General features: G+C 52.1%; 1 protein-coding gene across 11 annotated transcripts in view; it reads right to left on the reverse strand.

The window, feature by feature from the left end:
* Positions 1 to 24,396, reverse strand: part of ncor2 (nuclear receptor corepressor 2) — a 143,131-nt gene that overhangs the window by 22,247 nt on the left and 96,488 nt on the right. For 6 of the 11 annotated variants that reach the window (XM_036527022.1, XM_036527025.1, XM_036527029.1 and 3 more), the window contains exons 16-28: positions 20,756 to 20,916; positions 19,142 to 19,204; positions 13,012 to 13,154; positions 12,073 to 12,211; positions 10,400 to 10,808; positions 7,805 to 7,925; positions 5,373 to 5,622; positions 4,007 to 4,054; positions 3,476 to 3,640; positions 3,225 to 3,361; positions 2,753 to 2,903; positions 2,532 to 2,639; positions 2,309 to 2,412 (exon numbers count right to left, since the gene is read on the reverse strand). In XM_036527022.1, the coding sequence (XP_036382915.1) occupies positions 2,309 to 2,412; positions 2,532 to 2,639; positions 2,753 to 2,903; positions 3,225 to 3,361; positions 3,476 to 3,640; positions 4,007 to 4,054; positions 5,373 to 5,622; positions 7,805 to 7,925; positions 10,400 to 10,808; positions 12,073 to 12,211; positions 13,012 to 13,154; positions 19,142 to 19,204; positions 20,756 to 20,916 (1,999 nt within the window). The remainder of the gene's footprint in view (positions 1 to 2,308; positions 2,413 to 2,531; positions 2,640 to 2,752; positions 2,904 to 3,224; positions 3,362 to 3,475; positions 3,641 to 4,006; positions 4,055 to 5,372; positions 5,623 to 7,804; positions 7,926 to 10,399; positions 10,809 to 12,072; positions 12,212 to 13,011; positions 13,155 to 19,141; positions 19,205 to 20,755; positions 20,917 to 24,396) is intronic. The other 5 variants (XM_036527026.1, XM_036527027.1, XM_036527021.1 and 2 more) reach the window with 4 other exon arrangements.

Consider the following 24,396-nt stretch of genomic DNA (forward strand, 5'->3'; position numbering starts at 1 on the left):
ACTAAAATCCCCAAAGTGGAGAGTGACAGAGAGGATGTGTGAGACGCCCCCGGTGTCACTTGCGGGCGCTTCTTTAAGCTCGGAGGAGGAGCGGACGGGGGTTAGACGTGACGGCGATCCCATTTCCACGGAGAGCACATGTCCTTCGGGGACGAGAATGGTGGGGGTGGGGGCGAGGGACATGTGTCACCCCAGATCGCATTTCGTCTGTTTTGTTTACGGCCCTTTTTATTTTTTCCAACATGCGGGCCCCGATTCCTCCGCCAATCACAAAAGGTCAGCGCCCGGGCGTGGGGCCCATGGGAGCGGGCGCTCGGGTTTCCCGGATCGGGTGACCCTGGCTGCCAGGGGGCCCCCTTATCGGCCCATCTCCACCCCCCGCCCCCCCCGTCCGACAGCACGGAGCAGGGAGACGCGAGATACACCTGACGCAACACACAGGGCTTATCTCTGTGTACCCACCGCTGCCGCACCGCCCACTGGAGCCAGGCCAGGGCTAGGCAAACACAGCAGGCGCGGGCCCTTTTCTCTGCCCTTTAATAACACGGCCTTTCCACCTTTTGCTTAGTTATCTATTCAGGCAGAAAACGTGTCCGCAGTCCCCCCGCCCCCCATGCTTCCCCCCTGCCTGGACACCTGGCCGAGCGGCGGAGTTATTACACGGTAAGTGGGTGAAAAGTGGTGTGATTCAGTGACGGCAGCGGGCTGACGAGAGAGTAAACACGCGGATAAAAGGAGAACAGGGGCTGGCAGGATGCGCCTGTTGCTATGGCGAGGGAGATATGGAGGCATTGCGGTTATGCAATTCCTATAACGGGCGATCCTGCTGTTGTTGCTGTTGGTTACCGTACAACCCCCCCCCCCCCCCCCAAACGTAAGCAGTGATGCCCTCTCGCTATCCGCAACGCTGGCGCTACTTTGGACTCCCGCGGTTCTGTTCCCTCGCTGCGGAAAGATTGTACTGCAGACCTGAAGCAGACAGCCCATTTATACACTCAGCATGCAGCACTTCAGAAGGCTTTCTGTCCCGGTGGCTGCAAATCTAGGCAGTCAGGCAAACCCCAAAAACTGCCACAGCCTGCAATCGGCTGTGACACCTTTCAAATTATTTTCCAACCTTATTCACAGTAATTTCGACCTAACTTTGATGAAACATAAATAAACACATTTCTGAGGATAGCAGACAAATCCATACAATCAGATACTGAAAAGTCTGCTCTACTCAATTCTACAGCACATTCATTTAGCAGATGCGAACAAAAGTATATCCATCAAATTTAAATTAGAAACACTGACAGACGGGGTTACCATCATTGCCAGACCAACAGGTGCATACACAACACCATTCAAGCATTCCAGTCAGCCTGGAAAACTATGGGAAGTCATTAAGTACACACACTACCATATACTTCAATGTCACCAAATCACTATATCAATAACACACAGCGATACTACAACAAGCAGGAAGTAACACTAGTTCAAGTAACTCTAGCTATAAATTAACTGAAAGAGAAGGTTTGCTACAAAGAAGAAAGGTTATACAAACATACCCCTCATAATCTCAGGTCTGATTTTACAAACAGGACAAACACAGTCTGAATCCTAAACTCAATGTTTATCCTGTAATAGGAGTGTGCACAGTGCTTGAATCATCTCGGGAAAGTGTCACACGGCAATGCCAACAGCTCAGACCAGAGCAGAGTCGGCACAACCCGCAGGTCCGGAGGCGACTAACACCCAGCAGCAACCGGCCTCAGGACAGCACTTCAACACTCCGGCCAAAATCACAGCTCAGGAGCAAACTTACATCACACCGTAACACACGAAAGCACAGAGCAACCTAGAAAGCTACTCCATGTTCACAGACAGCACGCCATGTCAGACTACCTGACCCTGCTGATAAAAGGGGAAAAAAAAAACAAAACAAAACTAAGAATGACCTTCACAAAGTCCAGACTCAGTTAGCACGATGCTGGCATAACTGCAGACAGACCTGGCTACTCAGAAGGCACAGGCAGTGCTCTCATTGATCACAAGGTGTGAGACGTATTAGGAACCCAGAAATATCAATTTTCACTCTAACTAAATGACTGCTCTGCCCAGCATTGGCCTGTAACTATCAACCTAATACCAATATTAAGTTACTGGTTTGGAGGCAGTTTTCTCATACCAGAAGTATCATTTTAATTTCAAAATACAAAAGCGAATGTGTGCTGTACATGAATGTGGGCAGCCTTCAGCGGATGCGTGGGTGTGGGTGTGTGTGTGAGTGTGTGTGTGTGTTGACAGGGGTGACACCTCGCCGTACCTGAGTGATGGACCCGCCCCGATAGGAGATGGGCGTGTCTGGGTGGACCCTGGTGCCCGGGAGGCCCTTTGTTATGCTGCCACCCTGCACAGCCTGCATGGACCCTGCGGAGTTACGATACAAAATGCGAGAGGCGTTCACTCAACCTCGCGCTCACGCCGGCGGGACACGAGTCACAAATCCCCGAAAAGAAACGGGCGGCACCACCCCTCCCCCCCCTCACCCCGTCCTGCCGCGCTGTCGTGGGACGCTCCCTGGCTGGACAGGTTCTCGGCCTGCGCGGCCTGTCCTCGGGGGGACAGCTGCTCCTGCTTGACCACGGGGAAGGGGCCTGGGGGGAGCGGGGGGGGGGGGGGGGGTGACACACAGAGGTGGCGGTGTCACAAACAGAGGCGGGGCGAGGGCCGGCATCCCAAAAAGGTACGGAAAAGAAGAGCCACTCACCAGCGAACCAAGGCTGGGAGTGTGTCACCCACTCCAGACACTTGGACTCACCCACTTTCTTCTGCTCCATCCAGGACAAGCCCAGGGGTCCGGCGGGAACCTTCCCGTGTTCTGACCCGTGGGCGGGGCTGTGCAGCTGAACCGGCGTACCCTGGAAACGCAGACCATGGGTCACATGAGAGCTACGAGCCCATTCATTGAAATCACATTACATTACATTCATTTAATCTTATCCAGAGCAACCTCCGGAGCAACAGAACAGAAGTGTACCCGGCTCAAGTTGAATGAGCAACAGTGTCAGACCAGGCTAACAACATTCCCAGACCAGACACTATTCAGGCCCTACCACAAGTTAACTTGTGCAACCTGACTAGACACGGGAAATTCAACACAAAAGGTCCTTCATGACCGCTGCGAGGCTCATACTCTGCGGAGCCCTGAAGGCCACCGCCCGCACGCCCGGGGGTCATACCTGTGTGATGGAGCCGCCCGGCTTGGCGGAGGAGATGAGGGGGGGCGGCTCGGGGATGTGGAGGGGCCTGATGGCGGCCAGCCTGCCGCTGTCCTGAGGCAGGCCGAGGGGCACGCCGTGCGCGGGCGGCTGGAACGCTGCAGAGAGACGCGGGGCGGTTATCCGGGCGGGAACGGGAGCGCAACGGGAGAGAGGCAGAGGAGGAGGAGGAGGCAGGCCGCGGGGGAGGCAGGGAGGAGAGGGCGGCTCACCGGGGTTGAAGTGCAGCAGGTGCTGGTCGTGGCTCAGCTTGGCCATGTCCCTGGGCGAGAGCTGGTACGGAGAGATGACCGGCCGGCTCAGGTTGGCGGGCCTCGGGTCCTCACCGCCCCCGTGCTTCTTACCCTCCCCATGAGGAGAGAACGCCCTGGACTTGTCTGCAAGGAGCGGAGAGACACACACAAACAGAGACACAAACAGGGTCAGTTCCAGCACACACAGACACACACACACACACACACACACACACACACACACACTCCTCCTCCAACAGGACATGGATGGAGCCTCCTGCAGCAGGCTGCGGTGCTGCCTTGCAGATAGCAGCCCTGCATCGCAGCTGCGCAGTCAGACCAGGACTGCGCAGTCAGGCGGCAGCGATGCCTCACAGATTGAGTATTACAGCTGCATTTCAGCGTACACCAACACACCCATCAAACCGCTGAGAGCAAAGCGCACTCAGAAGCCACTGAGGTTACTGTGTGTGACAGGCAGAAGTGGTAAAGGTGGGTGGGTGAACCTACGTAATCTGTGAAGAAGAGTCTGAAGCCATCTCTCGTTGCCCTCCAGCTCTGTGGGGACACAGAAACAGACAGACGCACACACACACACACACACGCACGCACGCACACACACACACATACACACGACAGCTGATCACAGGCTCCTGTCATTTCTGTGCACCGCACCACAATACCGGCTCCACCACAGTGATGAATCACTTTCATCCATCAATTACACCCCGGTTACTCCTGCCTCCCACTTTATGGCATACAGCTAACACATGCCATTGGCGTGCTAACACACGCTGTCAGCTAACACACGCTGTACAGCTCTGAGTGTGTGTGTGTGTGTGTGTGTGTGTGTGTGTGTGTGCGCGCGCACGTGTGTCTGTCCTTCTCATTGTTCATCTATCCCTTTGTTCGTCTGCCAAGGGGGTGGCTTAGAAAGTTCTGATGTACCACCAAGAAAGATCCTGAAAGAACCTGCTTTCGGGACAAGGAAGACGCCACTTGACTGGGTCTGTGATAAGCACTCCACTGAGCCCTACTGTAATTACTGTAAGTGGGAGTCAGAATTGGACAATTTTAGGATGGTGACTGTGTCTGAACGGATGGGCTGATGTAACCGCGGGAGACGTAAGCCCTCCAGCTGTGTCTAAGAGTCTGAGAGCAGGTGTGTCATCGAGTGTGCGGGGGGCCTTTTTTCCCCCATTGCAAAAAAAAAACATCAGAAAACACAAGATACGCTAGCTTTAACGCACAGAATTGCCTGCCTTTTCCCCCCCCCGAGTGCTTCCTTTCCTTTTTTATCAGGCGTCACTGTACGGTCCAATAACGGATAGAGGATAGAGAGAGCGGACTCCTTCACTAAGCTTACAGAAGGCGGGCTGGGGGAGAGGTGTCACTTCAGCTGTCAGTCACAGACCCTTGCTCTGCGATTTCTCCCCTGGCTCTCTCTGTGCCTTCCACCCACTGCACACGGGAGCACGGTTACCCACCACTTTCATCACACAACGCCACTCTGACTCTCTGACTTTCACCAACTGGATATTTCAGAGAATACGCATTTAAACGAGCCGCCTCGTTCGGTTCGTCCGTTACGCTCTGCCCCCTGGATGCAGCAGACCTCTGCAAGCGCATCAACACCCACAGCTCGCTTAATGACAAACCAAAGCCTCGTGTCGAAGAGACAAACTAATTAATAAGCCAGATAAACAGTGTGTTAAGGGCCAACATCACACACAACTGCTAATAAATTATCTACTGATGCTTTTGGCACTGATAATGGCAGTTTGCAATGGCTTTGGAAAGCCTTACCGCCCAGATTCATTTAAAAAAAGGTGAAGACGAGGATAATGTGATTGCTGATGGGTGATGGGGGCCGTACCTTCCTTGTCGCTGGTGGTGGAGGCGGGGCTGCGGGTGCGGTTTCGGGGGCTGCCCACGCGGGGCTCCCGGTCGGCCTGCTGCTGGAGGAGGTGCTGCGCCTTCTGCTGCTTGCTGTGGGGGGAGCCCTCCTGGGACGACTCGTGCGCCATGGTGATCTGCTGCTGGTACAGCGCCAGGGCATGCGGCGGCACCTGCTGCTGCTGCTTGGGCCCGCCCCGGGCCCCACCCTGCGCCGTGGCCTCGGGCACCTGGAGAGACACAGCGGCAGCGGCGGCCGGTGAGCGTGATGCAACTGGGACGGACGAGCGCACGCAGACATGCGCACATGATCAAGTGCACGGACACACGCATGGACACACGGTCACGCACACAGCCATGCATGCCCGGTCACGTGCACAGTCATGCACACAGACATGCATGCACGGTCACATGCACGATGACGCACACAGACACGCATGCACGATCACGTGCATGGTCACATGCACTGTCACGTGCAGACACACACACACACACTGTCTCTCACACTCAGTCGTGTAAACATAACCCCATCTGGCAGAAGGCATCACCTCTGCTCGCTGTCGTCCTTCATCACTTTGCTCCTCTTCACTCATTCAGTGCTTATTCTCCCCACTCCTCCTACTGTTTCTCCCCACTCCTCCTACTGTATCTCTCCACTCCTCCTACTGTACCTCATTCAGTGCTTATTCTCCCCACTCCTCCTTCTGTATCTCATTCAGTGCTTATTCTCCCTGCTCCTCCTACTGTATCTCATTCAGTACTTATTGTCCCCACTCCTCCTACTGTATCTCATTCAGTACTTATTCTCCCCACTCCTCCTACTGTATCTCATTCAGTGCTTATTCTCCCCACTCCTCCTACTGTATCTCTCCATTCCTCCTACTGTACCTCATTCAGTGCTTATTCTCCCCACTCCTCCTTCTGTATCTCATTCAGTGCTTATTCTCCCCACTCCTCCTTCTGTATCTCATTCAGTGCTTATTCTCCCTGCTCCTCCTACTGTATCTCATTCAGTGCTTATTCTCCCCACTCCTCCTACTGTATCTCTCCATTCCTCCTACTGTACCTCATTCAGTGCTTATTCTCCCCACTCCTCCTTCTGTATCTCATTCAGTGCTTATTCTCCCCACTCCTCCTTCTGTATCTCATTCAGTGCTTATTCTCCCCACTCCTCCTTCTGTATCTCATTCAGTGCTTATTCTCCCCGCTCCTCCTACTGTATCTCATTCAGTGCTTATTCTCTCTGCTCCTCCTCACTCATTCAGAACTGTTTCTCTCTGCTCCTTCTGGTTCTTTTAGTAGTTATTCTCCCCGCTCCTCCTTCCTCACTCAGTACCGTTTCTCCCCGCTCCTCCTTCCTCACTCAGTACCGTTTCTCCCCGCTCCTCCTTCCTCACTCAGTACCGTTTCTCCCCGCTCCTCTTTTCTCACTCAGTACTGCTTCTCCCCGCTCCTGTTTTCTCACTCAGTACCGCTTCTCCCCGCTCCTCTTTTCTCACTCAGTACCGCTTCTCCCCGCTCCTGTTTTCTCACTCAGTACTGCTTCTCCCCGCTCCTCCTTCCTCACTCAGTACTGCTTCTCCCCGCTCCTGTTTTCTCACTCAGTACTGCTTCTCCCCTCTCCTCTTTTCTCACTCAGTACTGCTTCTCCCCGCTCCTCCTTCCTCACTCAGTAGCACTTCTCCCCGCTCCTGTTTTCTCACTCCCTGGTTACGTGGTGCTCTCCTCTCTCTCTGCACGGGCCTCGCCAGGATGTGCTTATTTAAGCAGCCTCCTCGTTATCTGCGCGCAGGAAGCGGCCATCCCAGGAGGCTGCGCTCTAATCCCCCTGGAACAGGAGCCTGCCCGCAGACCCTAATCTGCGCACTCATCTGAGGCGGACGTCACCGGCACACGTGGGCCCACAGGACGTTGCCCCCGGTGACCCCACAGACGAGCCCTCCGGCTCGGGTCGTTTTTAACACCGGTTGTGTGTCTCACAGAGAGCCTGACAGGGTTCCACACAGACCCGTTTCAGTTTCAGTGTTTCCGTTTGCTGCTGATCGGACCTGACTGTCTGACACGCTATACAGTGTGCTGCCAGGCTGGACCCCCTGCTTACAGCTGGGCCCTCTCAGACACACAGACACACAGACAGACACACAAACAAGGTCAGAAGGTAGGAGGCTAAGGTAAAGGGCCAGAGCTCCACACACACACACACACACACGAAGATGCACAACACACAAACATACAGAGAGACACACAGACAGACACAAATGACAGACACACAGACAAACAGCCAGCCAGACGGACAGATAGATAGCGAGACACACAAGGTCAGAAGGTAAGAGGGTGAGAAAAAAGGGCCAGACAGACCTCCATATACACACAGACACACACAAACGCGCTCGGTTAGAAAGGAGGACTCACGATGGGTGGGATGGCAGCGGCCCTTTGCTTCAGCTGCTTGAGGTCCATGGGTTTCTGCAGGGGGGAGGAGATGACCCCCTCATGGGAGTAGTTCAGCAAGCTGGGCCTGGGTGATGTCATCCTGCACAGAGAGAGAGAGACGACACGAGACGCCCATTCACAGCGTGTCAGGAGCGGATGCAGGCGGCTTTTCCTTAATATGGCCTGGAACTGACTCTCTCCCTTATTTACTTTCTTGATAAACACGGATTAACCCTGCGTGGGAGAACTTCTGGCTATGAAAACACAAAGAGCGCCGAGGTTTTCGAGCGTTTCCATCCCTCCCTCCCTCCTCTCCTTGCGTTTGCTTTGGCATGGGCAGGAGGAACGTTTCCCCTCAGCTGTGCCAATACAGGCCGTCTGCTGTCATGGAAAAAAGAACCAACACTCTGCAAACAGTGCGGGACAAATCACAGCACACACACACACACACGCAGACACACACGCAGACACACACGCAGACACACACGCAGACACATGCACGCACGCACGCACGCACGCACGCAGACACACACGCAGACACACACGCAGACACACACGCAGACACACACACACAAAAGCACACAAAAGCACACATGCATGCACGCGCGCACACACAAACACAAGAGCACACGCGCACACACACACATACACATACAAAAGCACACACGCATGCACGCAGACACACGCGCACACACACACACACACACACACACACACACACACACACACACAAACATGTCATCAGTCAGCTAATGACCTACTAATAATCTAACCGGTACCTCTGTCACACTGGCTCTGCTCTGAGGCCAGCAGGGTTCGTCAGTAATTACTGTCAATGCATACAGTGTGTGATTGATCCCACAACAGCTAACAACAGTTCCCTAAATGCCACAGTGAATTAGACTCGCGCTATCATACCGGTTCCAGCACTCCATCACGGTCACAGAGCTGGACTGTCTCTGCGTGTGTTCGCTGTGGAGCAGCGGCTCCACTTACACGGTGTGCTGCCATTATCTCTCCAGGCAGCTTAAAAATAAGTGCTTATTTCTCATTTATTTACTTATCGAATATATAACCATTCGTATATATGCGCTTATATACTCTACTTAAATACAAGAAAATATATATTTTACTAAACACATTTCAGGGCAAACGTGGAGCGTAGTGGGGCTCTCCAGAATAATGACATTTAGTAAAAAAATGTGTAAACACAGAACACTCTTGTAAACTGCAGAGAGCAGAAAAGACAAATATACGTTCACTACAGGCATGTTACCAGGGCAGCCCACGGGGGGTCCTCACACTCAGGGTCAAGGAATAGAGAACTCCTCGGAGGACCGGATCGTTGGATTTTAAGGGAAGGCACGACAGCTTGCGCCACGCCCGCATCTATGAACCACACCGTCGCCATTAATCACCATTCATCGCCAAGAAGCTCAAACGTTGTAACATTTAACGGCCCACGTCACCTAGACCCATTTTAGCAAAACCCAGCGCGAACGGCAGGAAGACCAGCCAGCCAGTTTTAAATTAACAGCCACAAAAAACCACTCCGTGAGAGAAACGAAACGGACAGTGTTGACAAAACACAGTGATGTATCGATACTTAAAATGCTTAAATGAAGTGACTTCCCACAGAATGAGTTGAGATGCGTAATTTACGCTGACGTGTAAACATTGAGGGCAAAGCTATGGTGGCTAAAGTGAGGCCTGAAAAGAGAATCTTCTACGGCTCTGCTTTGTTGTACATTTCAAAATTTGTATTACTAAGGGCTTGGTTATCATCCAAAAGATGCTATCAACAAAGGCTGAAAATAGATGCTTTACTTGCTGACTTTAAGGACTGCAACTGAATGGAAAATAAAAACTGCAACTTGGAAAGCCGACCTACTCATTCATTTTACAAACAAGCACACGAAAATACTTTCTGCGAAACAGGTCAGCATATTTCATATCACTGAGAATACAAAATTACCAAACACCGTCAACAAAAAATTAATATGTATCTTGAGTTAAAACGATTTCCAGTCTACCGCAGTAAAAATATCCCTGTGTTTCGTTCTGCTTTGGCTTGGTGCGCGTGAGAGGAAACTCAAGAACCTAAAAATTAAGAAATATAGGAATTAACTGGGTGTATCTGGGAGCCCTCTTCTCACTGTACCCTCCCTGGCTGTGTGGTTGTAGTGGGGCAGATGGCTTCTGTCTGCAGGTGGCTGAGGCCTTCACACTGTGGGGGCTGGTGGCTCAGGCGAGAACAGAGATCTCAGGAGGTCACAGGCAGTGCGATATTATGTGGGAGTGTGGGAAATGTAGTCTGGCTCGCTGTTCCCTACCCAGGAGATTAGGGCTTAGTCTGAGAGGAGAAAATCCAACAAGAACCTTGATACGAGAGTCGGGGTTTTAGTAAATGCAGTGCCCCTGCCTGCGGAATTCCTACACCTCTCTGCTCCTTCTGGTGAGCTCCATGCGTGAGAAACGACGTCAGTGGGATGCACTGGGGACGCCTCTTGCACAGCGGGGGATCCCCTCGGCCCCCCCGCCTCCAACGCCCCAGCCCTTCCCCGGCCCGCTCACCTGTTCTTGTCCGCGTTGTCCGTCTCCTCCACCTCGTCGGCGCTGCAGGTGGCGCTGGAGTCGCTGTCGGCGTTGGAGCCCGTCTTGGGCCCGTGCTTGGAGCCCTTGCCGGACCCCTTGGCCGCCTCGGCGTCGGCGGCGGGCTTCTTCTCACCGCAGTCCCCGGCCTGCTCCTTGCTGCCCTCCCCGGCCTCGACCTTCTCCTGCTTGACGGCCTGCTCCAGCGGGGCGGGCGGCTTCTCATCCCCGCCCCGCCCGGCCTCCCCGTCCCTGGCCCCGCCCTCCTCGTCCCGGGCCCCGCCCTCCGCCCCGCCCCCCTGGCTGGGCTTGCTCTCCTCTTTGGCTTTGCTCTCCTCGGAGGACCGGGGTGACGGCAGGCTCTCTGTGTCCGAGCTGTTGTTGGCCCCTGCTTTTAGAGTTACAGGACAGAGGAGTGAAAGGTGGGGGAGGGGTTGAGCAAGTCAAATCGAGAGAAAGAGCGAGGCACGAGATGAACAAGGATGGGTACGAAATTAAGTTCTCCTCTCTTTCACTCGATCACTTCTTCAAATGAGATTAATGGAAGTGCCAGTGCTCCACGTAATCGGGTTACAGCAAAGAGGAAGGGAGCAGAAAGCCAAGGCCATCTCTGATGATGGAAGAAACCCCCTCGGGCCTCCCAGCTCTGCAGAGCTACATCGCATGGCAGATACAGCAGTTTACAGCATTCGCAGCACAAGCCTAAATCCTGTGTAACTGGATTCAAACTATTCCATAAACACACACAGAACTGAACCGGACGCAGCGGTGCATTTGATAGAGGTTAAATTCTCTGCCCAGTTCAAGGAACAACAGAATACCTGGGGTTCCGGAACCATGAGAACAATCCATCAAAGAACCTATTCCTATCCCGTTACGGCTGTCTGATTCGCTGCCGTGAGACTGTTGACTGGCGAGACTGCTTCATTAGTCAAACCCCAGTAATCTAGTAATTCCAGTTATATTTTGCAAATTTGTGCCATTGGCAATTTATCTCAATGTTATCCAGTTAACAACAGCTAAACTACTTTTTTTTCATGTAATATAAAAAGACCTTTAACATGAATGAAAATTCTGAGGAAATGTAGCTGTCATTTACTTCCTTCAGCGCTGGTGCTGTTACATGAGCTACCCTTGCCAAGAGAGCCCTGTCCTCCAAGACTTGAGTTCAACTGATCTGGCATCAGTTTTTGCCAGAAATCACCTGTCTGCTTCACATGGACGTACATGTGAATTAGCGCAAAACACCTTGCCGACAAAGGTTAGGGAGCTTCCCTTTGTGCAATCTGACCCGCGCTCCCCATTGAACCGAGATCCAATGTTTCTATGACAGAAGAAACGGATGAGAATACCATCTCATAGCAACCGCCTCCGGCTGCCCTAATGGATTCCCAGTACTCGCGGTATTCTATGGTATCGATTCTCAGAATTCTATGGTAATGGTTTCCCAGTACCCTCGGTGCGTTCTAATTCGGGTTCTCAGTGTATTAGGTGCGCTTTTCAAATTCCTCTGATGTTTTGCATATTTTCAGTTTGGCGATCTGAAGAGCAGTCCTCTGGATGCGTAACAGAGGCTGCCTCAGGAAGGACCCATGTTGGATACGACTGTCCCCCTCCTTCCCGTCGGACCGGCGGGATTTTGGCAGGCCCCGTACCTTCCCCGTCCTCCGTGGGCTCCTCCTCGTTGCCGCTGGCCCCCGACACCTCCATCTCCTCCTCCTCGGCAGCCGACGGGGCGCTGGCCTCCTCGCTGGGCGCCGCCTTGCGCTTGCGGCGGGCCTTGCGCTCCTTCTCCTGTTGGGAGGCGAGAGAGAAACCTTCAGCCAATCACAGCTGGACTGAGCCTCAGAGCTGGAGCCTTCCTCTTGCAATGCCAAGTTCTGTTTTCAGCAGGTACAAAAAGAGCGTCTTTGGCACTCTTGAGTGCTCGCCTGTCTGGATGTGCGAGTGCTAGGGTGTGTGCGCGCGCGTGTGTGCGTGTGTGAGTGTGTGAGTGAGAGAGGCTAATCACTTGCGAAGGAGGGAATGTTACAGAAAAGCACAGGTTATCACTTACTGTAAGTGCGCACTTGGCACCACCTTCATCACTTAGCCCTAACCCATACAGAGCAGTGGACTGAACATACGGACTAAATTGAAAATAAAGAATCACTGATCCATACTTAAGGGTATCGTCATTGTTTTCTGCCACTTTCTCATATGGGATTTCTGGAGAGGAAGCCAAAGTACACATCAACCCAATAATACCTAACAGCTTTCCGGGGGCGAGCCCCTTGATACAACAGAGTACATTTCTTTTGATCAAACCGAATAAAAATGATTACAATTACGCATTTAATAAGAGGGACCACTGTGCAGCAATTTTGAAATGGCTCATATTCCGCACTTCTAAAATGCACCGTCATCATTCACATTTCTTTGCAGGCCAACACAATGCCTGCCCTAACAAAGCTTGGAATAAATTAAGGTGGAGGAGGGAGTTAAAAAAAATAAATAAATAAATAAAAAACAAAACTGTTGCTATGTTAGTTGTTTTTGAGTTGCCATGGAAAAAAAAACAGACAGGTTTCCTTAGAGGGGATTGAGGGCTTTACCGATTTCATTTTGTGCTGCTGCAGAATCTCATCCAGTTTCTGCCTCTTCTTGTAATTGAAGTAGAAGTTCTTGCACTGGGACACGGTTTTGGAGCCCACCATCTTGGCAATGGAGGACCAGTTCCTACCATACTGGAGAAGGCCTGGGAACGGGGCGGAAAGGTCAGAGGTCAGGACAGGTTCTGAGTACAAACAGCTTGCGCATTTGTGTCACTTTACCAGGAAAAAAAAAAACAACAATAACAAAATATCACCAATCGCTACATTATTACACAGTCCCTTAGAGATCAAGTCAACAGCGAATAATAGCCTTATTGCATCACATTATTTATGGCCGGCATACAATTACTCATTATGTAACCCAGCTGGGTTATTTTCTGCCACTTGAGAAATGGTCTAAAACTCAAAGACACTTAAAACATTGCAACAGCAGTGTCCTACATGGGATTCAAACCCCCTCAGGCTTAGTGGCCACAATACTCCACACCTTTACTCAAACTCTGAATACTCTCAGCGGTAGCAATGCCTCGAACCCGAGTCGACCGCTAGGGCGACAAAAATTGAACCACAACACCGCCAAACGCCGCCTCTTGTATTTTTCCCACGTCAGAGTTTTACAGCAATTCAATACAACAACAAAAAAAAAAAAGAGACAGAGAGACAGGGCTGTAATTCCCCCCCCTCCCCACCTTACCCCCCCTCCCCCCCCACTGCAACACGTGAAGCGGGCTTACACAAGAGGCCTCCCCTGCCGCGGCGCTGTCTGCAATAGATCAACCTGTCATGAGGCGCATCGCCTGTTTGTTTTCCCCGTGGGTCTCCAGTCGGAGGGAACAGTCAGCTCAGGGCAGCTTGTAAAACAGCGATCGCGCGCCATATAAAGCGATAACCAACCCCCCCCCCCCCCCCCCTCCCTGGGGTTTCTCCGGGTGCAGGAGTGAGAGAGGTCATCCACCTTCTGTGCCCCCCCCCCCCCGGCAGATGCAGGCCTGCCAGCCGTCCTGGGTGCGGGGCACGTAGCCCTCGCCTCTCGGGCGACCTTGGCCGACGGCGCAGGTTCGAAGGGCAGCCCGGGTTCCCTAATTGAGGCAGCGACCACGGAGCAGATGGCATGCCGCCCGGCCAACAGCGGCCAATCTCTCCCCGACTCGCCGTTTCATTTCACCCTCCTTCCCGGGGCGCCGAGAGTACTGCACCCTACGCAAAAAAAAACGCTTTGACAACCTGAGCTCCGCTGGAAACTATCCTTCCTTCCCTCCCCGCCTCATTTCTTAAGAGAAAGTTATCTCAGGGTAACAGAGTGCGCCATCCCTCAGTACGGTGTTTTAGCCGCAAAGTTGGATAAGTGTTGACGGTCGCGTTCGCTCTCTGCTGGGGAGGGGTGGAGGGGTAGGGGGTGTAGGAGCACAACTCAGCTGAAGAGTTTAAGTAACCGGAGAGTTTCCTTTGAAATATTCATGGCGGGTTGAAAGAATCCTGACCCCCGAACGCACGGCATTCTCAGAATGAAACAGACAGTGAAGAATCCGGGGCGCGCTCTCCCTCTCTCCCTCTCCCTCTCTCGGGCGACTGACGAGCGTGATGAAAAAGCCGTTAACCTTTCCCAGCCTCGCTGGCCGGGCGAACAAGCACAGGCACAGTTTAGCGCTACAGAGAGAGAGAGGCAGAGAGAGGCAGGACTCGGTCCACTGGCACTGAACCTGCAGCGGAAATACAGGATTAACTCCACCCCGCTCTAATGTCATTTACTTTACAGCATACAAGCAGATAATCATTTCAGCCCATTAGTTAAATAATCAGATTTCGCTCCGTTCTGTTCCACTGGTGTACCGCAAGTTCCCGCACACTGAAATATCACTAACCCACAGCAAAACAGCAGACAGCACCACTACGGCACACCGTGTAACTCTAGTATGTCCTCCCACGCACGTCGTCACATCACGTCACAGGAGGTAGCTGTAGTTCGTAGCCCCAGGTCCAGGCTTGTAGGAGTCCCGGCAGGGGGGAGATTAACAGCCCAATCAGCAAGCAGCCGTGGTGAAGCAGGTGGCTTCCCGTGCCCCCCCCCCCCCCCAGGCGGATCTCTTGCCCAATCACCTCCTCGCGTGGACGGAGCACTCGCCCCCGGGTCTCACATGTCCCCTCCGGCCGTCCCGCTGGCTCCGCTCTCCCGCGATCACTTTATCGGCGGCCCTGATCTCTGAGAAGGAGGCGCACCGAGGCACAGCCGCCGGCTCAACTTCACGATCCGAATGGAGGAGGGGGGGGAGAGAAGAGGCTCGGCCCCCCCGCCCCCCCCTTCCTCCACCTCCCCCTCCTCCTCCTCCCGGGCTGATACTTGAGCTGTCGTCAGGCGCACATGCTCCGAACGGCACATGCTACGCTGCCCTCTCCCTCTCTCTCCCTCTCTCTCTCCCTCTCCCTCTCTCTCCCTCCCTCTTGCTCTACCTCTCTCTCCCTCTCTCTCTCTCCCTCTCTCTCTCTCGGCCACGCTGCTTCCGTCAGTCTCCACTTTCCGCTCTGGCTGCAGTCTGAGAACTTTCACAGGGAGCAGGACTGAGAGGCGGTGCTACGTGCTCCGTCTCTCTCTCCCCTCATTTGATCTCTCCCTCCCTCTCTCTCTCTCCCTCTGCCAGCAGGCTGCACTCTGAGCTACCCTCACACGCATGCACGCACACACCCAAGACACACACGCACACACACACACGCGCACACACACACACACACACACACACACACACACACACGCACACAGTCGGCCTGTGCGTAAACAGAGAGATAGAGAGAAGGAGAGGGAGAGGGAGGGAGGGAGGGCTGGGCTGCAGGAACAAAGGAAAGTAAAGCGAAAGTGAGGGGTCTTATGCTGCTGATGCCAGGAGAATGAGCTGGAGAGGATTTCTCCTTTATTCCTCCCACTGACCTGCTTCTCATCTTGTCTGAATGTGACCCCCTACACACTGCGCTTTACAGAGTGAGAGAGAGAGAGAGAGAGAGAGAGAGAGAGAGAGAGAGGCAGGGAGAGAGAGAGAGAGAGAGAGAGAGAGAGAGAGGCAGGGAGAGAGAGAGAGAGAGAGAGAGGGAGAGAGAGGGGCAGGGAGAGAGAGACAGGGAGAGAGAGAGAGAGAGAGTGAGGCAGGGAGGGAGATAGAGAGAGAAATATAAGGAGAGAGAAGGAGGGGGGAGAGAAACAGAGATAGAGATAGAGATAGACAGAGAGAGAGAGAGAGAGAGAGAGAGAGAGAGGGGAGTAACGCTTGCCAAGTCTTCCATAGCCTCTGCCAACCTGGGCCTGTGCCACTACCCCCCCCCCCCCCCCATCCCCGCCTGCTTCTCTCACTCTCTCGCTCTCCCTCAGCACACCGTCAGTTCATTAGCAACAGAGAGAGCCAGAGAGACAGACAGAGGGAGAGAGGGGGGAGGACTGGTCCTTTGGCCTGACTAGCCCCACAGGTGCCCGTAGCTCCTGTAAGACTGCGGCGTGTGACGTGGAGGCCGGCTGGGCAGCTGCCGGTGGGTTGGGGGGGCACAGCACACGAGATTACAGCAATTACATAATGCCACCCTAATTTCTGTCACGCCAATGACACGGGCGGGCCAGCATGTGGGCCCGGGACCGGGTTTGACACCGGAGCCGCTCTGTGAAAGGACCCGCCACCCCGTTAGAGACGACGGGCGTAATCCTTCTCTGTAAGCGCCGGTGCCAGGGAGGAATGCCCCAGAGCTGCCCAGGTGCCCACATCTTTAACGCAGTCCAGGATAAACACCTTAGCATAAGGCCTCTAAGCCTCTTGAAGAGTATACAGGTCAGCCCGTGTGGAGGTGCGCGGCCGGGTCGTGGCTCTGAGCTGCAGGAAGCCATGAAGCACATGACCTTACTGCATTCCACATCAGCCAGGGAACTGCGCCGTGAAACTGGCGGTAGCGCTGGTAGCAGCAGCGGCTGTGGTTACTGTTAACAGGGGTGGGTGTGTGTGTGTGTGTGTGTAGTGGGAGTGTGTATGTCTGTAGTGTGTGTGTGTAGTGTGAGTGTGTGAATGTGTGTGCATGCACGCACGTGTGTCTGTGTGAAGTGTACGTGTGTCTGTGCGTGTAGTGTGAGTGTGTGTGCGTGCATGCACGCGTGTGTGTTGTCTGAGTGTGTGTATGTGTGTACGTGTGTGTGCCTGTGTGTGCATGTGTGTGCGTGCGTGTGTGTGTTTGTGAGTGTGTGTGTCTGTAGTGTGTCAGTGTGTGTGTGTGTGTGCATGTGTAATGTGAGTGTGTGGGCGCGTGTGTGTGTGTGCATGTGTAATATGAGTGTGTGTGCGTGTGTGTTTGTGAGTGTGTCCGTGTGTGTGTATGTGTGAGTGTGTGTGCCTGTGCGTGTGCGCGCATGTGTAATGTGAGTGTGTGTGCAAGTGTGTGCGTGCGTGTGTGTGTTTGTAAGTGCGTGTGCGCATGTGTAATGTGAGAGTGTGTGTGTGTGTAATGTGAGAGTGTGTGTGTGTGCATGTGTAATGTGAGTGTGTGTGCGTGCGTGTGTGTGCATGTGTAATGTGAGTGTGTGTGCGTGTGTGTGCATGTGTGTGCATGTGTAATGTGAGTGTGTGTAATGTGAGTGTGTGTGCGTGTGTGTGTCTGTAGTGTGCCCGTGCACGTGTGTGTGTGCATGTGTAATGTGAGTGTGTGTGCGTGTGTGTGTGTGTGTGCAAGTGTAATGTGAGTGTGTGTGCGCATGTGTAATGTGAGTGAGTGTGTGTATGTGTGTGTGTGCGCATGTGTAATGTGAGTGTGTGTGCATGTGTGTGTGCGCAGGGAGTAACAGTGCCCCCGTAGTTATGTAAACCTGTTACAAGGCTCCGGCTCATGGTTGGATGGAGGACTAATCCCGGGGGATGGCGCTCCCTATAATCCCCTCCTCCGGGGGGAGAATGGAGATGAAGACATTAACCGGGATTACTGGGGCCTCACTCCAAATTATTAATCCTGCTGAAGGCGAGGCAAGGCAGCAGGAATGTGTGTGTGTGTGTGTTTGTGGTGAGGGGTGGTTGAATAATTCAATCAAGCGAGCCCCATCAGTGTCTTCATTTCTTGGTCATACCGCAATCCACAGTCAGACTGAGATCCAAATCTATCAGATTCAAATCGATTTCTATGTCCAAATATTTTTGCGTGATGAGCCCGCTGCCATAGTTTTTAATTTACACAACTCTGTCAATTTATGTCAAAAATGTTTTGCAGAGAGCATCATGTTATATTCACGCGCACACAATCGTGACGTGAAACCTCCCACATACTGTAACTGAGAATGCTACGCGAATGCCCAGTATGTCTTTCAGCATACTGATAACTTACACAACCAAATGGATTTTTAGCTTTTGAATGAGCTTTTTGAAAATGAGAGCCATCCCCCCGGGGGGGAAAAGGGTGTGAACCCCATGTGAATCTGACTGTTGGCAAAATATCAATGGCTGCCGGTGATCGATGGCGCTGAGGCACATATCGGACACACAATATACAGCTTAATCTACATAATCTAATTCATGAAAGTTTTTTTTTTATATAATAGCAGTCAAAAGCAGCATGGGGCAAGAAATAGGGCTACCAAAAAAACACTGGCAGAGCTATGGTGACTTAACAGCAGCCAGACCTGAAGGACTGCCCAGCAGGGTCATTAACACCAGGGAGCAATAAGACCGACTTCTTCAAAGGCCACCCAGATACCTGCAAGACTCTGCTGACACCAAGCCTGCTATCACCACTGGCAACTCAATTATCAACCGCTTTGCACATTCGCCGATAAGAACACCTTACTTTGTACTGCGATCCGAAAAAAAACACAAAAAAACACAAAAAAACAAAAGGTGCAGTGCTGAGCAGGAGCTGCGCAGCACTTTGGAAGGCCGGGCACAAGAGTGAGTCTGCGCAAATGGACGCGCAGTTAAGCAGCTGCAGCTGCAGCTGACAAATCAGGAAGTCAGAGGCACACATTTGTCACTGCTGCGTGCAAAAAAAAAAAAAAAAAAAGTAACAGTACAAAGACGAGCAAAAAGACCTTGAGAAACGCGTGTGCCTAGTAAGCATAAAGTAAAAAAAAAAAACACACACACACACACACAGGTATGCAGATGTAAATCAACAGTGTTCTTACCTTTTTTGGCGGTTTCCATCTCCTCTTCAGTCCAGCGAGAACTCTCATTCATCTCCAGGTTAGCTGAAAGAGAAAGCACAGCCGCATCACAGAGGGCGAATGGCGAGGGGAGAGAGAGAAAGAGAAAGAGAGAAAGACAGAGAGAGAGAGAGAGAGGGAGAGAGAGAGAGACAGAGATACGGGGGGCAGGGTCGACTTTGTGTCTTGACGGCAGACCACACTTGCACACACACACGCACGCACTCACTCTGGAGCTGTTTGCTCAAGAGGTTCGAAAGCAGGAAGTCGGTGTAAAAACCCCGTTAATCATTACAGACGTAACAACCGCATTTATTTCGCCCAAACAGGCTGGCCTGACCCGCGCGTGCGAGAGAGGGTGTAAGGTACAGACCCCTGTTCCCTCCGCAGCGGGCTTTCGGAGGGCAGGGAAGCGGGGCGCTGAAGGGCACGGGGGCGGGGCGGGAACTGAAAATCATTGTTTAACCACAAGGTGACGAGACGTCGATGGAGGACCAACCCCCCCCGCCGGCCTCTGTGCAGCCTGGGGTTTTCCTGTGGCCGACGCAGAGTGGGCGTCTGCAGCGCCGAGATGCAGACGAGGAATCGGCTCCTCCTTCCTTCCGCAATCGCTGGTGTTAAATTCAACTGGGCCTACAGTGAAGCTGTGCTTTTTTTTTTTTTTTTTTTTAAAGACTGCACAATGCTACTACGTTTTATCACAGAGCGGCGACGAGGGTTGGCGTGCATTCACCTTTAACTGTTTTTATTAGGTGCACAAGGTGGCTTTTTAATACTACTGTACTGTCAGAGGAGTGCACCTGCAGAATAAATTGTGTGACACATGATGGACACATGTGCCCCCAAGTGGTGGACAGCTATAACTGCCTTTTCCACTTGAGCACAAACAAGTGTTCTTGATTTGACAGGCTGGCTTAGGCTTGCCGGCCCGGTAATGGACTTTGTAGGCCACAGTAAAACTAGAGCTCTTTTTACGCCTTGGGTTTTACTTTGGGCTCAGGTGAGCATAAATGGATGGGCTCATGCTGTTTGAAAATTCTTTCAGAAAGCGGGCGTTGAAAGAGTCTAGTTAGGAATTACACAGAGCCGTTTGTTCTGCTGACAATCATCCAGTTCATGGCTTGGTGAGTATGAAAGTGTAGAGGGCACTTGACCTCACTGGAGTCACTGTACCTGGACACTGGGAAGTTATGATTATGAATTATTAACAATTGTCATTATTTGTCATACTGTGGACAGGGCCTGCAACAAGCCTCTACTGCTTCTGTAAGATTACATTACATTACATTCATTTAGCAGACACTCTTATCCAGGGCCAGTGAGTGTGAGCACAACACTATTCAGGTGGGGGTGGAGGGACGGGGAGCGGGACAGAGAGCAGGGCAGGCGGGGGGGTGGGGGGCGGGACAGAGAATTGGACGGGGAGCAGGGAGTGGAGTGAGACGTGGGAGTGGAGGGACAGGGAGCGGGACGGGGGCGGGGCGGGTGGGGGTTGGGGGCAGAAGGACAGGGAGCAGAGCGGGATGGGGAGCGGGGCGTGATGGGGAGCGGGGCGGGCGGGAGGGGTGACGGGCAGGGGCGGGGCCGGATACTCACCCAGCTCGCTGCTGAGCGGCGGCGTGGCCGTCTCGTCCGCCTCGTTGGCCATGGAGCGCGTGATGCGGCCCTTGCGCCGGCCCTGGCTGTTGGCCGTGCGGCGGCCCTTGAAGGCCACGGCCGGCTCCTTGTCCTCGCCGTCCTCTCCGGAGGTGTCGTCCCTTGGGGAAAGAGAGAGAGAGAGCCTCGGTCAGAGTCCTCTTCCTCATCATCTAACCTGACCTCTCTCCGCCGTACCATCGGTTACATCCACACCATGCGTGCATAAGTTACACTGTATTCAGAAGAGCTGCAATCACAATGAAGCGCCAAGCGAGCGAACAGTAATAAACAACTAAGTATAGAAGGAAAGAACGGGATGAGAATTTTGGTTTACTTTTAGCTAGAACAAAAACAATGACATTTTCACGCTTACTGCAGTCGTGAGTGTCACCTACCAGCTCCTGTCCACTGCTTATCAGTTTATCCACCGCCCACGCTAACAACAAACTAATAAGCAGTTACCTCAGAAAACTGAACCTGACAAAATGGATTCAACTGATCTGCAACGAGAGAGACAGACCAGGGAATGGATTCTACCATGCAGAATACAACACTGGGCTTGAATCCTCCAAATGATCCCAGCAGCGGTATAATAACTCAGAAGCCCTGGACCCAGAACCGTAGGCTTGCACAAAACTCCCCGACACATTCGCTCAAGCAATTCATCATTCTTGTAAATAGGGAACGCTCTGAGGCTCTCTGTTGCTGAGGTAAGAAGCCCTGGCTTATTGCACACGCATTATCTTAATTGCTCCACACCCTGGTTATGGCTAAACACTCCTGTTCCCAGGTCTTTTATCAGGTGCACTAGTTACACATCCTGTGAGAGATGGTTCAGGGGCCTGAACTCAAAGGCCACGAGCAGGAGCTATGTGTGAAGCGGAGGCGCACAAAGTGAGAGGCCAATATGCACTTCCAGACAGGAGTTAAAACGGCCCTCTGCTCGGACTGCAGATACTGAGGCTAATGAGGATCATTCCAAATCATCTCCTCCCCTGCAGAGGTGGGTTGGCAAACAAATTCTGTAGCAAACTCATTCTGAGCAGGAGGCAGTGTAGTCCATGCCCCAGGCAGCGTAGTCCAAGTGTTTGTCGGATGCTTCCCCCATTAACAACGCATTGCTCCTAGCATGAAAAGTTTCGTGTCTGAAAAAAGGTTCACGGCTACAATTTGTGCTGAATACTGCAGATGACATTTTTTGCACTATTCAAAGATTAATAAACGGTACACGGTGAGCTCATTTACATTCAGCCTAACCTAGCAGCATCACCTTCGCACCACACATGCACAAAGCGTGCCCTCACGCTGAACGAGACCTCATATGGAGGCATGACCTCACACTGAAGCATGACCTCACAACGATTCCTCTATTCCTCCATTTTTTTAACAAAAGAAGTGAGCCGAGAGGTAGTACAAATTACCAGATTCAGTGGTGTGCTCTAATGCCGGGAGCTGTGGTTGAATACAGACACTATGACACAAACATCGAGGGCAGCAAATGAATGACATTTAACCCATTCTGAAACAAAATTTTCACATCCTTTTTCCCTGTTTGTCACATCTCAGGGTCTTCCAGTCAGAATTTGAATGCTGTATGTGAAAGTGCTCAAAAGGACAACACAGGAAAATGTAGCACACCCCAAACATACAAAAAAAAAATCCCAACAATTACTGTTTCCTTTCAAAAAAAAAAAAAAAAACTCAAGACAAACAACTGCACAGAACACTTGGAAATCCTACTGGCACCAACCCATCTGTGGACAATGTTACAGTTTGTTGTTAACGCAGAAAGATTTGTTTCAAATATGGATAGGATATTTCTCCACAGCCAACGGCACCTCCAGTTGTTCTACCATCTCTTAAGTCAATCGTGAATATACTTATATAATGATACTTTACTGATAAGTTTACTTATATTTTTGTGGTGGGACATAATTGGGGACCCCTCTTCCAGAATGCCCAAGAGATATTATGTGTTTATTTAGGAAGTTGTACTGGACAGGAATCTAATACTTGAAAAATGCAGCCGATATAGCAGCTAATTCCACATGTATGACATGCCTTGCCCTGCTTAAGTTTCGGCTGTTACTTTAGCCTTCATCCAATCTCTACGTTATTACTCTGGCTTGCAGGAATATCCATGATTCACGACCTAAGTCTGTAACCTCAGCCCTAATAAAAACCAAGCCCTCCCTGACAGCAAAACATTCTTCAAGACAGGAAAGATAAATAGCGTGCGGAGAAGTGGAGGGAAAAAAAAAAAAAGCACATCTCTTTCGGGGAAGTTAGTCAGACAAACGATGCTCGGGTCATGCGGGATTTTCACTTTGCGAAATTGACCGGTGTCATTAACGAGAGGGCTTTCTGAGACGGCGGACCCGCGGCAGAGCGCTTATCTAAGTAAGAGCAGGAAGGAGGGCCGGGAGAGGTGTGTTGGGGGGATGGGGGGGACCTGCGGGAAAGGCTGTTCTTTGCCGGCCAGCGTTTTCACAGTCAGCACATTGGTCAGCTGACAGTAAGTGATTGCGGGCTTGGTGTTCCCACATTCATCACGCCCGGGTCCCCATTCGTCTTCCTGAGAGGAGTATGCAGCCAGCGCTAAATATAGGAGGGCCAGATGTGCCGGGGACAACGTGGTGGTGGTGGTGGTGGTGGGGGGGGGGTATCGCTGGAATTTTTGGGGGTCCCCGGGTGCGCTGCTCTCCCTCTCTCCGCAATACCGTGGCCCGTGCGTCGGGGGTGCTCCATCAAAGTCAGACAATGTTAGCGAGAGGCCCGTGACGGGAGAGGCTATCCTAGCATCCTGCCAGCACCCCGCGAAATCCCGCGATCACGGAACTCCCTGCCTTTGGGCGTCAGGCTCTGCTCTGTCGCGGTGTCGCAGAGCACCTGTAAAGCAGCCTTCAGCTGAATCGGCGTTTTCAGCACTGAGTTCACCTGCTCTTAAAACGTCCTCCTTCATGCTCATTCTGACTCAGGTTTCAGGTTTTATTAAGTAAGACTCAGCTACGTATTACAAAAAAAAAAAAAAAATGTGACCTATTCACACACTTCCTACTTCAAAGCGTGCGAGTAAAACCGCAGATTCACCATGTGATGCAGTCATGTTTGTGTCATATTTGTGAAATGCTGTAACCCACCCAGGGACTACAGAAGAAACTGAGCTCATGACCTAACTGTGCTACAATGCGCCACGTGCGTCAGCATTCACACTAAAAATAGCTACCCATCCTGCCAAACGAGCCAATAAATAAAACAATAAATTAAATTACCAGATGTGGATATCACGAATTAGCTTGAATAACCTTTTTCACACTTGGTCCAAACTTGTAAATCCACGCTGTTAAACTGTTGGAGGTTGTTAGTGTTGACACTGTCCCAGTTTAAAATGCCAGGGCTGCAGGACTGTTTCACAAGAAGGGTCCATCCCCCAGCCGTGATCACTTCATACCTTCCCATAATCCCACAGCATCTATTCCACAACACAACCAGGATCATTTCAACCTCTATCTATGAGACCCTGATATTTGCAGAGCCATGTGTATTTCACAATATGAATAAATAATAAGTGGTATTAAATACCCCCACAGTGCCATCTG

Source organism: Megalops cyprinoides, chromosome 4 (assembly GCF_013368585.1).
Source record: "Megalops cyprinoides isolate fMegCyp1 chromosome 4, fMegCyp1.pri, whole genome shotgun sequence".
In the NCBI taxonomy this organism is placed as follows: Eukaryota; Metazoa; Chordata; class Actinopteri; order Elopiformes; family Megalopidae; genus Megalops; species Megalops cyprinoides.